At 39.9% G+C, this 15,716-nt stretch overlaps 1 protein-coding gene across 2 annotated transcripts; it reads right to left on the bottom strand.

Moving 5' to 3' along the window:
* Positions 1-450: 450 nt before the first annotated feature.
* Positions 451-15,400, bottom strand: slc12a8 (solute carrier family 12 member 8). 2 transcript variants are annotated; one of them, XM_058081628.2, is made up of 14 exons: positions 15,181-15,400; positions 13,996-14,139; positions 13,513-13,659; positions 12,575-12,766; positions 12,279-12,510; positions 7,722-7,835; positions 7,551-7,638; positions 6,019-6,106; positions 5,357-5,503; positions 2,841-3,399; positions 2,385-2,482; positions 2,189-2,306; positions 1,201-1,261; positions 451-1,026 (listed from the first exon to the last, which is right to left on the bottom strand). In XM_058081628.2, the coding sequence occupies exons 2-14, from the start codon at positions 14,116-14,118 to the stop codon at positions 855-857; spliced, it is 2,139 nt and encodes a 712-aa protein (XP_057937611.2). In that variant the 5' UTR covers positions 14,119-14,139; positions 15,181-15,400; the 3' UTR covers positions 451-854. The 2 variants fall into 2 exon arrangements, with proteins under 2 accessions (XP_057937611.2, XP_057937613.2); XM_058081630.2 differs by lacking the exon at positions 15,181-15,400 and adding an exon at positions 14,335-14,550.
* Positions 15,401-15,716: the final 316 nt, after the last annotated feature.

Raw genomic sequence — 15,716 nt, 5'->3', positions numbered from 1 at the left:
TAAAAGGATGGCGAGCAGAGACTGTTTCAGAGTTGGTTGGGGATTTGTTGCTGAACAGTCTCTGATCCACTCTCCTTGCAAGCCTATATCTCACGTCTTTGTGTCTTCTTTCACAGTTGGTGATAATGTTTTGGGCTTAACCCTAACACTCTACTTATGAAAACACATTAAAATGCTACTATGCTAATGTTGGCATGTTAACACTGAGCATGATAATGCTCAGTGTTTATGTGTCTACACACGAAAACAGCTAAAAATGGTACTATGCTAATATTAACATGCACCTAGCATTGGGAAGGCTAAATGTGTTCTGTGGAGTTTTACAGTATGAACAAATGCTGAAAATGGTCGTCTCTCGCAATGTTAAATTCCTGGATCCAGATCACCCCCCAAAATTGAGTCAATTCGCCCATATTCCATTTCTGACAATTCCAGAAAATTTCACCCAAATCTATTCACAACTTTACAAGTTATTTGGAACACAGACAAACGCCTGCAAAAATACATAGTACAATATCAACATGGGTTGTGACAGAAGTAGAACTGAAAATCATAATAGTACTTACCTCTACATGTAATGGAATTAATGTCTTAAAAAATAGAGAATGAACCATATTTTCATGGTATCCGGGAATTGATATCTGAAACAAATGAACAATGAATTGTACACATGCAGTGGAACTAAATCCTTATATTTCAAACGCACCGGCATAAAGGACACACCCTTAATAGTGAACATATCATATAATGTGCTTGTCTTCTCAAAATTAACAATAATAATTTTGAGTCCACTTTGTGCAATGAAAAAAAAAGTAGTATTCGTCCACTAAGCCAATCATCATGGACAGTGAGGATTAAGTCACTCGTAATGGTTGCACCAACTCCTCTGTCCTGATGAAGGAAGCCTGGTGGCAGCGGCGACGAGATGCAAAGTCAGCATTATCCTCCGTCAGCTGCTTGGTTTTAAGACCGACCCCCGACAGAGATGGTGTCACTATCACTTCATCTCTGGGAAGCGCCCTTCTCCTGTCACAGAGACAGGAATCTGGTATCACTTAAGTTGTATGAAAAGCTGTCTTGAAGTGAAGACTATTTTAAAGATACATTATTGTTGTGAAATGAAGCCTCCATCCTTTAAAATAGCAGAAGGACAATTGTAAAAATGTTCCAAATTGAAAATCCCAAATTTAGCCACGGTACCTGCAGATGTCGTTGAATGTTGATTTGAGCCACGCCAGAAAAGTGAATTGCACTGCAACACCTGAAAACAGATTTTTATAGTCAGAAATGAGTCTGAATATTGTAAAAATTAAAACTGCTATTCATCCCAGACATTGAATGGTATTGTCAATGGTAAATGGACTTCCACTTGAGACACTGTTATCACATTTACCGACTGATGACCCAGAATCAGGAGAAATGGGTGGTTCATTCTCTTGGTCTACTTTGACATGGTCACGGGAGGACAGAGGATCGAACCAGCAAAATAGCCACTAAAGTCCAGTGTCTTTAAAATCCAAAGCCACCCCACCCGTCAAGAGTGCAGCATCCAAGTTCTGTTCTATCTGCAAAGTAAAGACATCGGCTTCCCCACCACATTTTTGTAGGTGTCCCTGTTAAAAGTCCTCCCCCTCTTTTTAAAAGCGTAGACATATTTGTTTAAATGCAAGTGGCCTTCTACTTCTGCTTCATTGTGATGCCCATGCGTCACCGTTGCTCCCGCAGAGTGGAGGAAGTACTGCATGAATGAGCACCTCTAGGTTGGACTGAATGCTTTAATTGGTTGATGCTTGGTTAGCCGGATGTGGCTAATTGGGAACCACTGTCATGGAGGCGCCATTTCAAGGCACGGTCATCATCTGCTCAAACACCTGTGGCATTAACACAAACGCTTACAGTTTCTGGGAGCAGAAATGTGTGCAAGTTCTATGTTATCGAAACCCACTCAGACACGAGACTCCAAAAGGTCGTAACTTCCATTCTCAGAATCTTTAACAGCTGCCAGACTGACACAAACTCCGAGCACCGTGTCAGAGTATAATATCAGGTTATATGACAGAAGGAATATGGTCACCAAATTGGAATGTGTCCGATCCTGACGCTGGAGATTGGATGAGCTCATTGAAAAAGGCATAAACTAAAGCCAGGCCACACAGGACATTACATGCACCCTATTTGAATACCTCACCTCGGTGCAATCCAGGACTTGTTTTGCCGATGTACAAGAAGAGCAGCAGGGCAACAACTAGGTTTGCAAGTGCATAAACCCACTGAATAATAAACATTATCAGTAAGGAGCTCAGCGCCTGAAAGAGAACAAAATGAAAACTGATTATTACTCTTTCAAATCAATGAAGACAAAATTAACACAAAAAGTAACTTACACCTGTAAGAGCGACCCAGTGGTTGCTTAACTTTGCATAGAATGACTCAGGTTGGGGTTGGATTCTTGAATTATTCTGCTCTGCTTTACTTCCTAGGACTGCAAAGTTGAAAAGAAGCTAAATTTAATACAGTTTGCACCATAGGAAGTCTATGACAGTGGATGTGCCTCAGGCAAATGTTTTACAATCTTAGCACTGCACTGCTAAAAAGAGATCTAGGAGTAGAAGAGGTGGTTACAATAATATTTTAAGAATATAGAAAGGCCTGGAAGTAATCATGTATGCTCTTCCTCAGCACCTTCTTTACACTCCTTACACAAAAACACTAAAACTGGACTTAGATCACAGTCTAGGAATGGAACTTCGTAACCCTGGACAATCTGTATTTCCATTTGGGAAACATCCTTACAGGTTGTTACAGTGGATCAGCTGTTAACCATCTATTGTTTGAGGCACCTGTGTTGTGACGCCCAGAAGACTGATCTTGAGTGGCATCATTTCGGCCCCCCTCAGCTGCTTCCTGAGAATTTGCTTTCTCATCTCCAAACAGATTGCTGTTGAGTTCCAAGGCGAAGCTGTCCAACAACTTCTGCTTGGCCGTCACCTCTCTGCCTTTGCTGTTCTGTCCTTGCAGAGGCAATGTCTTTGCAGGTCCAGCGTCTCCACTGGAGACTAATATCTGATCCATGTCCTTAGTGAACTCCATTAAGGTACCTTTCCTCTGTGGACTTTCTCCTCCGCTGCCGTAGTCGGGAGCGGTAGTTTCAATCAGTGGCCTGGAACTCTGTCTTCTGGAGCTCTGTTGGCAGCGTCTTGTCAGGTTGCTTCTGTCTTCCTTCTGCAGCCGGTTGCTCATTGTCACGGAGAAGAAGGAATAGTCAATGAAACTGTAGGTGAGCAGGAAGTTGATGGTGACGATGGGTGCCAGAATGTTGACCTGGCCGATGAAGATGAATGCCATGCTCAGGAGGCTGGTTAGAAAGATAGCTGCCACCGGGGTCTTGTTTGGGCCGTGCTGTCAGACAGATCCATAGAGTAGTTAGTGACAACACGCCACAAACTGGAAACATCACTACACTGACATCTACTTGTAAAAATGCTAAAAACTGCTTTAGTGATTATGGTGTTTTGTTTTGACTATCATGATGCAAGTTATATACTGTATTGTTGTCAGAAGATTTTTCCGGTTCGTCTGGAAACTTCAGGTGCAATTATACAGTAAATAAAAAAAAATACATACAAATTATTTTTAAACAACATCAAACTCACCATTGTGGCAGTGCTTACTCTCTCCCTTGCTGCATAGATAGAGTACTATAGTGTATTTTTCCACTGGGCAATGTTTTGGTTTGATCACGGTTTGGGTCAACATTTTTCACAGCAAAAATGTCTGCAGAAATAAATACTGAATAATAATAAAATTTATTAAATGGTAAGATTGATAAATTCCGGAAAAATAAATAAGGGGCACCTTGTTGGCAACAAACCCAACTTTTTTTTTTTTTTTTTGCCTTTGTGTGAAACAAATGTACTATTTGATACAAACCTGAATTTAATTTAATGCCTGTTTTAGAGTAATGCTAATACATGAGTTCAATAATATATTTTTTCATTTTAAAATAACACAACAGATTAAAATAATTGTAATCTTTCTTAGAAAAATTATCTGTCCTGCTTAATATGAAAGAGTATAAATCGAGTGTATCCAACTTCCAATAAATTAATAATTAAAGAAATTATTATTAAATTAAATAATAATTAATAACGTTTCAATTGCATGTATTTACAAAGCACATCTCCACTCAGTGTGATCTGTCATTACAGGCATCATGTCTGAATTGAACAGTTTTAATGAACAACAAAAAGCAAATATTCTTTGGTGAGGTACTCAACTGATCACATGAGCTACTCGTAGTTCACACACTACCTGTTTAGTTTAGACACACAACTTTAAAGACAAGACTTAATTATTATGATGGCGTCAAGAGAGCAAGGTTGTTAAGTAATACCATAAATGTTAGAACATACCAGACGAATGTGACAGCCATCGTAGCTTCCCAGTGGGACAAAAATGAGCTCCAAACAAAATGTAAAATTAAACACAAAAAAGTCACATTTGGACTCCGTGGACCAGAGACTCGGAAGATAACTATAGCTAGCTGCCGCCAGTGAGGCAGTGGAGCAAGGCAAAATGTGTAAACAAAGATGGTAGAATGATCGAACGTCAATGCGAGTCAAACGTGAGCGATCACACACGCTGGCATGAATAGGCTTAGACTGTGACAAGCTGTTGGTACCCCTGCTTTACAGGTTTAATAACGTATTATTTTACAACTTCAATAATTGCATATGGAAATCAAATTAAAGGCTGACGGGCGTGCGGTTATTTTAGGAGGAATGTGTTACTTTGTTTGCTACATGTATGGATTGGTTTGAAGAGATGGCTTCCGAGGTTACATGAGCTCCACTGTGTGCCTGGCAAAGCTCCAGAGCACAGCGCGGAGCAGAGTCCAGCCTGTCGCCCTTCCTGCGTTTGTTCTGTGCCTTTGATTTGGGCCAAGATGTCTCGGGCCTCATTCCAGCCCATTGAGAGGGGTCAGACACTGCTGCCAGTCTGAGGAAAATTGGGGGTGGATGAGGTCAGGATGTCAACAAGACTGTGTGTGCGTCTGAGTGTGTCGTAACTCTTTGCCATCCTCTCACTTTGAATCCTTGCTCTATAATTAGTGACTTTTTCCTGTGGGGTCCACCCATCACTCCTCCCATACATTCAGGGTTCAGGGATAACACACTCTCAATGAGTTGTGCAAATTTAAATGTGGCAGAAACATTAATGCACTTGGGCAAATTGCTACAACAGTGCCTACACAGTGACGATTAAGTCATTCCAATTTACAATTTATAGCAGGACACAGTTATATGTTTTTGCTGAAAATCACTGCAGGTATGGCACCACAATAAATCTAACCTACCCCTCTTCCCAGAAAGCCCAATGCAGGGATGACCTTCTCTTGGGCAATGCACTGCAGGATCCGGGGTGCTCCATACAAGCCGCCCATGCAGGAAGCCAGGGAGGAGATGTAGAGGCCCAGCAGAAACAGGAAACCCACCAAGGAGACCTGAAGGAAGAGGGAAAACAAACAGAGGCTGGAAGAGGATGGGGTGGAGTGAGAGCTACACCCTGTTCAGTTCCGCTGCAGTCTCTCCTTATAAAAACAGCATGAGCTAAACCCCTGATGAACAAGTCAAGGCTAATGAGGCTAATTTAGTCACTACTGTGGCATGTATTATGTAACATAAAATTGTGGTATTCATACATTGCTTGCACACATGTATACCATGTCTGACTGTATTAATTTAAACATCTGTATCCCGCTTGGCAAGTATTATACATTGTATTTATGTATGATGGGAAAACAATACATAAAATAATCCCAAGAAAGGAGAAACAAGCATCCAATATTGGTAGTCATCATTAAAATGACCAATTACAAAACTGAACTTTCACACTTTACAAAGTTCAGCTCATGAAGGAGAGGAGCAAAACAAGTGTTTTTTTTCGTCACTAATTGCATTTTCTAATGTGCTTTATGTGTTGAAAAACAAAATCCACAATAACATTGCAATGTGTTACCTTTTCTGCGATTAAGAAGTCATAGCGCAGAGCTTCTCTGGTGCAGATGGCCCCGAGGAGGAAGACAAAGACCAGATACAGGAACCACCTGCGGGTCACCAACAGTACACCGCTCGTATTAAACAATTTTTTTTTTTTTTTACTATTCAGAGCACTGCAATGACACGTGGGTGTTTCAAAAAGTCAATGGAAGTTGTGATATTACCATAAGAAAGCATCTGTCCTTGTGAATGTTTCTATGTATGAGTGACATTGATTTTGGAGAGAAACCATTCCGCTTGGGGTGTCCCAATATCTAACAGATATTTGCAATCTAAAATCTCTGATATCAACACTGAGGCAGTCTATTTCAGGATCTGGAAAGGAGCCATGAAGGAGGCAGAGTGCAAACCCCGCCATGCACAAGTGCCCCGTGGTGTCACAGAAACGGGGAAGTTTGACACGACCAACATTGTGCATCCACAGCAGCACCACTAAAACGAAGTGATATTGATCAAGCCTTTTCTAAGATTCCACACTACAGAATAATAAGAAGATATTCTATATATATATCAAGAAATTGAAGGAACAAGGCTGGTTCAATAATTTTCCCCCATTACTATATTTCAAGAAAAAACTGCATTTCAGCTTGGTGAAAAGTGCATTATGAGTATGAACTCCACTCTGCTATTTTTTCCGACTTTTGCTGTTGTTTTTTTTTTATTTCCAAACATTTCAACTTTTTTAATTTTCATAAATGTTGTTCTTGTAATATGACTTTTCAATATTTTTCCCCAAACTAATTTTCCAAAAATGTTTCTCATTTTATAACTGTAAAAAATTATTTAATATTTCAATTCTATGCTACTAAAATTAAATTATTTTTCCTCAAAATATTACAAGTTCATTCTCATAAATATGCAAGTAAATTACAGCCTTTTCTCTGTAATTTATTTTCCAGATTTTTTGAATTTTTTTTTGTAATACTTTTGATATAAAAATAATTCAAAAAATTACAATATTGTTATTTTGTCAGCCTATTCCCAGATGTTCTTTTTTCTCATAATACTACAACGTTATGCTCATAAAATTATTTGTTGGATTATTCATTCCTGTAAAATTCAGACAGATTTTTTTTCTCTTTAGTTTTCTTGTTGCATTTTTAGAATGTGCCACAGGCCAATAAAAAAGCCCCCAGGGCCAGTCTTTGGACACTCCTGTACCTATGCTCTAATTTTGCATACGTGATGTGGACCAAACTTCGACACAATTTGGGTCGGGTATACACCCGAAAATGACAGTGGGTGTTTTGTAAGTCTTATGGGACTAAACTTTGAAGTCTAAGAACAGAGGTCCACTATGTGGTGTTTTTGTCAGTGCACACACAGTAGGGGTGCATTTTTTAAACACATTTCTCCCCTTTTGTGTGCAGTGGTTCAGAAGTACAAGAGCTTTTTAGCGTTGAATAGTTTTAAGATTTTCACAGTTAACACAAAGAAAATCTTTCTCTCTCCACACCATGTTTATATTTTGTGCTTGTGTGTTTATCATACGAGGTGAAAACAGCTGCCAGCGTTCCCACGGGGATGTTGTGCTCAGGCCGCTGCAGGTCTGAGCTCATATTGAAGCCTGACATAACCCCTACACACAGAAATATGAACATAAAACAAAAACACACTGTGTTGGACTTGACGTTAAACAATATAATAAACAAGTTGACCCACCTGTCGCAGCAGGGAAGAAGACCCCAAATACTGTGAAGAAATTTTCATCAGGGCTGTAATCTGGCAGCATGTTGTGGCTGAGCAGACCAACAGAATAGCCAATAAAGCCATGCTCTATAAAAGAGGAGGTAGAACAACAAAAAAAAATCAACATTATGGAATGGAACTCTAGAACTGTTCAAAGGCGACCTATTATGCTTTTTTTTCTATTTTCTGACCTCAATGTTGTTACAATGTTGAATTCTCAAGTTAAACGTGTCAGATAATGACGTTAGCATTATCCAAAACCGTTAGCAGTTTTGGATGGCTATGCATGCTCGGTTCTTCTAACACCGAGTTCTACTGACGCCCATGACATCCTCATGTGGGCTGTAGATTGCCTGCACTCACTAAACGCAGACCTACGTATCCGGAAGTCCTCGGGAGCACTTGGGAGTGTGACCAATCACAGCAGACAGGGCATACCTAGCAGACGGCTGGGGATGGAGTAAATTAAACAGACCATTTTGGTCAGAAGCAGGAAGTCCATGGAAACACTGCAGGAAGAGGTGCAGAATCCGGATGATCTTGAAAGTTTTCTGTGTGAATTATCGTGTGTAGCTGCTCTATAAGAGTCCAGAAGTCAATACAAAGCACCGAAAATGATCATAATGGGGCCCCTTTAAGATTCACAGTGGTCAAAGCAGTGTTTACAAATTAGCATGGAGCGCAATCAAAATCCCCTTGCCACACTCACAATCAAAAAAAACAAAACAAAACCCCACAACATGTTTATAGCATCAACAAAACACAAAATGTGATGCATTTACTTTACTGTTAAGCGCTTTGCTAAACTAAGCAGGAAGAGATTGTTCTGCATTGCTGGAGGCCTTTTATTGACTCTGAAGTGCTTCGCCAACACCGGACATTTCCCCCCTTGGTTATCTTGCGATGGGAAAGAATGTGTTCTCTCAGATTAATGACATGTTTATCCAAAAGGAAGTCGCCACCCTTTTCAGAAGCTCTGCAGCTTCCAAGCTTTAAAAAAAAAATGTGAGCAAGAGAGGGAGACTGCTAAAATGTGCTCATTTTTGTGTGTGTTTGTTTCAAAGGACAAACACAAAACAGCTGCATATAGAGTACATGTAACCCAAGCACAGAAATTTAAGACAAACATGAAAAGGAACTACAAGACCGAAGTGTACTGCAACGTGTCACCCCATGATACCACCCTCTATACAAACAATCAGTATCTACTAAATCTAACACAGCCATTGTACACCAACACTCCACCCTTGTTACAAACATCAACAAAACTGCTTGTTTTTGAAAGACAATATCACAAGGGTCCTCAACATGGTCTAATACTACATCCCAACTGATGACTTGAAAAAAAGTTATTCTCCCCATGACCATACAGTGCTAATGACCTCATTTGTTTGGTGAAAAGGGCTAGAGATGCCCCCCTCCCTGATATACACATGACCATTAACAATCAAAGTACTTTCCCAATTTCCCCAAAAATAAGACATCCATCCATTTTCTGTGCCATTTATCCTCACTACACAATAAAAACTCACATATTAGCATTGGCAGAGTTTGTCCATGTTCTTTTACTTCCTGTTCTGGACATACCGTATTTTCTGGACTATAAGTCACTCAAGGCCAAAAATTGATAATTAGGTAGAAAAAAACTGGAGTATAAGTCGCATTTTTTGTGGGTAATTTATTTTACAAACTACTTGACCAAAACTGACATTACATCAGGGGTCCCCAAACTACGGCCACCTTTGCTCCGGCCCCCTGAGCAACACCAGATAAATACCCCTCTCCCCTCCCAGAAAAAAAATCCTTGACTCACCCCGTCAAATAGAGCGGAACAATGGCGAAAAGATTAGGTAAGAGAAAAATTGATTCAGAATGCAGGGTATTTAACCTGCAGTGGACAAACGATTATTTTTTTGTTCAATGCAAAGAAAAAGCGGTTTGCCTCATCTGTCAAGAGACGGTGGCCGTATTTAAAGAATACAATCTGCGCCGACACTATGAATCCCGTCACAAAGACAGGTATGATAGCTATTTATAGTATGATATTTATTTCATAATTGTGTTGTTAAATATTTCCTGACTTTGTTTTTCTTTGAAGTCCCCAGAGAGAGTATTTGGTTATTATTTATTTCACAAATAGTATTATTTATTTTATTAATAGTGTTATTATTTATTTCCGACTTATTTTTTCCGTGAAGATCCCGGAAAGGGTTATTAATATTTGGTTTTGTGTGGCTTTCTGGAAAACAATAAATGTTTATGTTTAGACACCCATGCAATCGTTACATTTTCTGCTACAAACTGACCCCGGCCCCCCATCAGAGCAGGGAAAAGTTATGTGGTCCTCACAGGAAAAAGTTTGGGGACCCCTGCATTACATCCTCTTGGAAGGCAAGTTCTAACAATAAAAGAATAGAGAACAGGCTGAATAGGTGTAAGATATGCTAACACAATTGTTATTCAGCTACACAAAAAATAAACATGAACAGAAAATAATAATAATAATACATTAATACGACTAAGTATTATTGTTATTTATTATTAAGATATGCTAACACAATAGTTATTCAGCTACACAAAAAATAAACATGAACAGAAAAGGTGTCCAGTGTTTACGTAACATAAACAGTATTTTCATTTAGAAGCCGCAGGAACAGCCAACCTATGAAAAAAAGTGCAACTTATAGTTCGGAAAATACGGTAACTTCATGTGGTGGTTACATTACTGACACCAAGTTAAGTCTGCCTTAAATGTAAATTTTAGTTTATTTAACCATTTTTATGCTAAAAAATGCTTAATGTAAGCAAAAGAAATGTTTGAGAGTGAAAACATTTTCGCTTGTTAAAAGTGGAAGCAAAATGGGTTTTTGTTTGGCATATTTTGCTAATAAGGTAACTGTATGCAGAATGTCGGTACCAACAAGTCATACAGTGGTTTGTATTTTCACACTGGCAATCACACCTATGGACAATTCACTTGACATGTATGACATGACATGAAGCCAGAGTACCCGGAGAACACCCACGCAAGAATGGAGAGAACATACAAACTCCAGATTGATCTCCAGATTGTAAGACTGACATGGCGTGGCAACCACGACTAAGTGACTGTCACACATTACCTGGGACACTATATTCTCCACCTTTGGGGAAACTAAATATGCTGCACATCAGTCTGACGAATCACTACGCTGCTCTTCAAGTACTACTAGAGATCGAGATCGTGTGAGGAGGGGTACATAAGAATAGAATGGGGGCTCTTCTCATAGTTCAGCATTCCATTGATACACACTGGAATGCAGATTATACGAATGTCTGAGGCCTCTCCCTCTGCCTGACCTCTTTGTCACCCGCATCACCAGGCTGTGAGGTTACAGAGGTGGGGCAGGTCCCGCTGAGATGACTGGCAGCTGCATATTAGCGAGGAGCACAGGGAGCTGTGTTGGTTTGGTTTGGCCTCTCATTTCGACTCCAGCTTTTTTCTTTGTCATTTTGCAAAAATGTGGGTGAGTCTGGTTAACACCCTAAAAACCCAAGCCTGAGGACCACATTACAGTATAACTTTCTTAAGGGAAAAGTCCGATATGCACTACATGGAACGGCTAAGATGTGTTTGTCTGCATCACAATGACAATGTTGTGGTTGATGTGGTTGTGGTTTTTATACACAATAACTTGCTGCTGCTAACTGCTGAACTAAATCAGTTCTCTTCCATCAGGCTTCCCATCGTAGGATACTTAAATTTTCACAGTTCATTCAGTTTCTTAAAGAAACCCTACCCAGTCTTCACAGAGACCGAGTCGCCAACACATGGATGCTGTACTTGGGCACTCAATTCTGCAGACTGATACTCGGGCAAATTGACTTGAGTGTTAGGTGCACTGTGTGGCCATATGAAAATTAAGATATATTTTTGGAAATCATTTTTGCAAAACAATAAATACTACGAAAACACATTTTTGTGGCTTTCTCCCCTTCCAGGATATAGCTGTGTGTTCAGTGGGCGCACTGCAGACTAATCTAGGCTGTTCCAGGGACCTGCTGGACAACTGCCAACCATGAGGTCACTTTAACACATAGGCCTTCACTGGAAAAACCTGGACTCGCAATTATTTCATCTTTACTAACAGGTAGTACTTTAGTAGTATGTCTGTAAATGTATTGGACACGGTTCTATGATGCCGTTTGACACTTTGCTCTTCTGACTCAACACAACATGGATAATCAGTGAGAACAGGAAATTCCACTTCCTTCAAATGGGTGAACATATGAAAATCTAAAACTGTCAAAAAAAAAAGAAATAAGGTGTTGATTAACTTGATTAGACTTAATTAGAATCCAAATTTATTTGTAATTTTAAGTCCTGCAGCAGTGGCTATATGAAGTGGTGACACAGTGACATCTGCTGGTCCGAATAGGTCTTACATGTTAAATTAATAGCATATTGCAGTATGCGACCATATAAAAAGCAATAATGACACAAAAACACCAAGTAGCACATCATGGGGTACCTCCTGACTGCGGCCTTACCGGGATCGAGGTGTGTAAATGTGCCAATGACAAAATCCAGAGTGGAGATGGCCAGCACCGCCAGCAACAGCAGCTGCAGCCGCACAATCCACTTGACACCTGCCAGGTTGATTCCCAACAGACCTAGCAAGACGGCAGCCGACATGGCTCGCACCGCCCACTGGCTCTGAAGACTGAGCAGCTCTGCCACTGACTCAGAGAAGCCGGTAATATACATGGCGCTGGCCACACACTGCAGAAAGTGGCATGGATTTTACTGAAATGTGAATAATGTCAAAACAAATCTGGTTACTAACCTGTCCAAATACATAGAGGAGACCCATGGTACCGCCTACTCTGCCTCCTAAGACCATGGAGATCATGGAGTACACACCTCCACTTCCCACCCCACAGCGCTCACACACTCCAATCCCGGACATTACAGTGACCAAAGCGAAAACAACCACCATGGAGACCAGGAGCATCCCGAGCAGTACACCTGTGTTCCCCTACAAGACACAGGACGCAATTAAAACTGCAACGTTATAAGACAATAAGGGTATCCAAACATACATACATTGACACTTTGTGTATTGGGAGGGGGGAGAAAGAGACAACAACAGAGTTGTTCATCATTCTATGTGCATTCTAAAGTAGAACATATATTTCTGGGAAACATGTTTCCAACCATTGCAATAAGGAAATAAACAAGTATGCTGACATTGTGTCTCATATTTTGCATGACTGCAATTCGCTTAAATTTTGGCTTGGCCGAGGAAAGTACATTGTGTGTGTGTGTGTTATTTTAGAATCAGAACACCATTGTCATTGTATTGCATACAAAGAAATTTGAGTGCAACTCCACGGTGCATTTTGTAGAAAGTAAAAATAAAAAATAAGAATAAAATGAGGAATAAGAATATAAATAAAAAAGTGGCAGGTGCTGTTCAGAATAAATGTAAATATATGTACATAAAAAACAATAACCTATACAGTAACAAAATGTAGAATTACAGTAAACAAAAGGTAGTATTGCAAATATTGTGTCTAAATTTCACTTGAATAAATGAATCTATTCCACATAAGTCCCGTGTTGCACATTTGAGACTTATTGTACACAACAGTAAGGTGTGTGTTTTAGTAGTGCAGTAATCCATTTGTGCTTCAGTACATTTTGTACATTTTGAGCACATTCAACCATATCGTGATAATGATAATCGTGATGTGAAAATGTTCCTGTTACATCCCTACTCACCACCAAGTAGCCTGTGCGTAGAAACAAAACAACGCCAAAGATGTTAATCATGCATGTGGTAAAGACACCATCCCAGGTGCCAAAGAGAACCGGCTCCCACACAAAAAGTTTGATCCTCCACCATGGCTGACTGGACTGCTGAAAGCCCTGCGGACACATTAATGTTACAGCCTCATCATCAGGGATAAACTTTTTTTTTTTTTTTTACAATTGCTGCAATAGAAACTGATAAACCATCATTACAACAGATGTCAAGCAGCAGGGTAATGTAACACACATATATAAGAACAATGGCCACTGGCATGACATTTATTATTTGCACACAGGGAGATGTCTGTCAATAGCACATTTCTAAGCTAATGTTCTACTACCAGAAAAACATCCTGGTTGATGCAGCTATGCATATTTGCATCGACTATCCCTGACTGTAATGTTTTGAAATATAATACACAATATCACCGAGAAACGTACACATACTCTTACCTTTGCATCCTCATGAAACAGATCATGGTCATGTGGGTTTGTGTTGCTCCCATTCAGCAGGTCTGCTCCATTTCCCTCATGATTACATGCATGCACTGTCCATCCCGCTGATAATGTACCCATTGCAACCTGCAGGTGGACAGTCTGGAAACAGGTGAATATACGCTCTTGTTTATGTTAATTCAATAAAAACTACTGGAGAGCAGTTTCAGTACGTGTGACGTTAATCCAGCAACAGGTGCAGGGGACGCCGTCTGGATTACTTAGGGCGTGGTAAATTAAAGTAAACTATATACTCCAAACTATATACTTGCATTGTACTTCTGAGTCTACACATACACTTTTGTTTACTTCTACATCTTCTCGTTTGTCCGGTCAGCTACATCTGTAATGAGCTAATAGCTGGCATGAGATGGCACAATAACGTTAAAAGGCGGCAAAATATAACCGCAAAGGGGTTAATACTACTATCTCAAAATGTACAAAAATACACATTAAAGACGGTATTATTGTCGTGGATAAAACAGAGGAAGCGGTTTCATTTGACGATTTTTGGTGGTAAAGGCTAGTCCGAGTTTAGCCTTATTGAGTAAAAATGGCGACGTCGTGACTATACACAGTTGCCAGATGCACGATAATTGTCGTAGTTGTACTATAGTTTCAACCCGTGTAAAATCAAAACTTTTTAAAACTCCCATAATGTACAATAATTGGACCCCTTCAGTAAATGGTTATTAGCAAACACAAACTACAAACAAACATGGACTGCGTGGACTGCATTGTGCATTGTCTCACTCGCCTCTTTACAGCCAGGTGGGGGTGCTGTTCCGCCAGTACCAACTCTTTTCTAATAATGTTTTTAGATTATTTAAAGATAAACTGCATTGTGAGATATACTACACTGTCGGTCCGTGGTAATGTTTTACTCTAGCAGATCCTGTTGTTCTTGAGCAACGTTAAATTGGGCATTTGGCATAATTTAACTCAAAATACGAAAATTTTCTGGTAAAATAAATACCAATCTGGCAACACTGCTGGGTTCAAAGCCATAGTCTTTGATTCAAAGTTGATCAAAATGAAAAGGATATCTGGGCAGTAAAAAGGTGAGAATGCTCGGTACAAGATAAAGTGTGATATTTCTTCAACAGTTTGCTGCAGCATCTTACGAGTGAGAAGAAAACATACCTTTCATGAAGTACGATGAGTCCAAGTTTCCATCGTTCCGAATGAAGGCTAAGCGACAATGTGGCCGGCAAGCAACTTAAAAGGTTGGTTGGTTAGTTTTGTTTGCAGGGTGTTACTGCTTTGCACAATGATCCTTCTGTTAGTTTTGGCAATAAATGGAGTGTGGGTAAGGTTTGCCAGTGATTACAGCTGAGAAACACACATACGTCCTATGTGCTTATCTATTTTCCTTTCATTCCTTAAAGGGGACCTATTATACTTATTACGCTACACTTTTCTGACCCATAAATGTTGTGAGAAGGTTATATATTCTCGTGTTAAACAATGCCAAAGTTTCAGATAATGAGGTTTGCGCCTTTGGAAGGGTTGCCGTGAAAGAAGTTTGGGTTTGAGAGAGTTTTGTCTGACAGTAGCTCAAGATGACGTCACAGTGAGCCTGGTTGTGCCAGGTAGAAGCTGTTAGCTGTGCAAGCTGAGTGGCAGGTCATGGGTGGAATAAATTAACAGTTTTGGCGAGGCAAGGAAATACAGCTGGA

This window comes from Doryrhamphus excisus, linkage group LG12 (assembly GCF_037039965.1).
Source record: "Doryrhamphus excisus strain RoL-2023G ecotype Guam linkage group LG12, RoL_Dexc_Guam_v1.1, whole genome shotgun sequence".
In the NCBI taxonomy this organism is placed as follows: domain Eukaryota; kingdom Metazoa; phylum Chordata; class Actinopteri; order Syngnathiformes; family Syngnathidae; genus Doryrhamphus; species Doryrhamphus excisus.
This window is presented reverse-complemented; position numbering and strand designations above follow the sequence as displayed.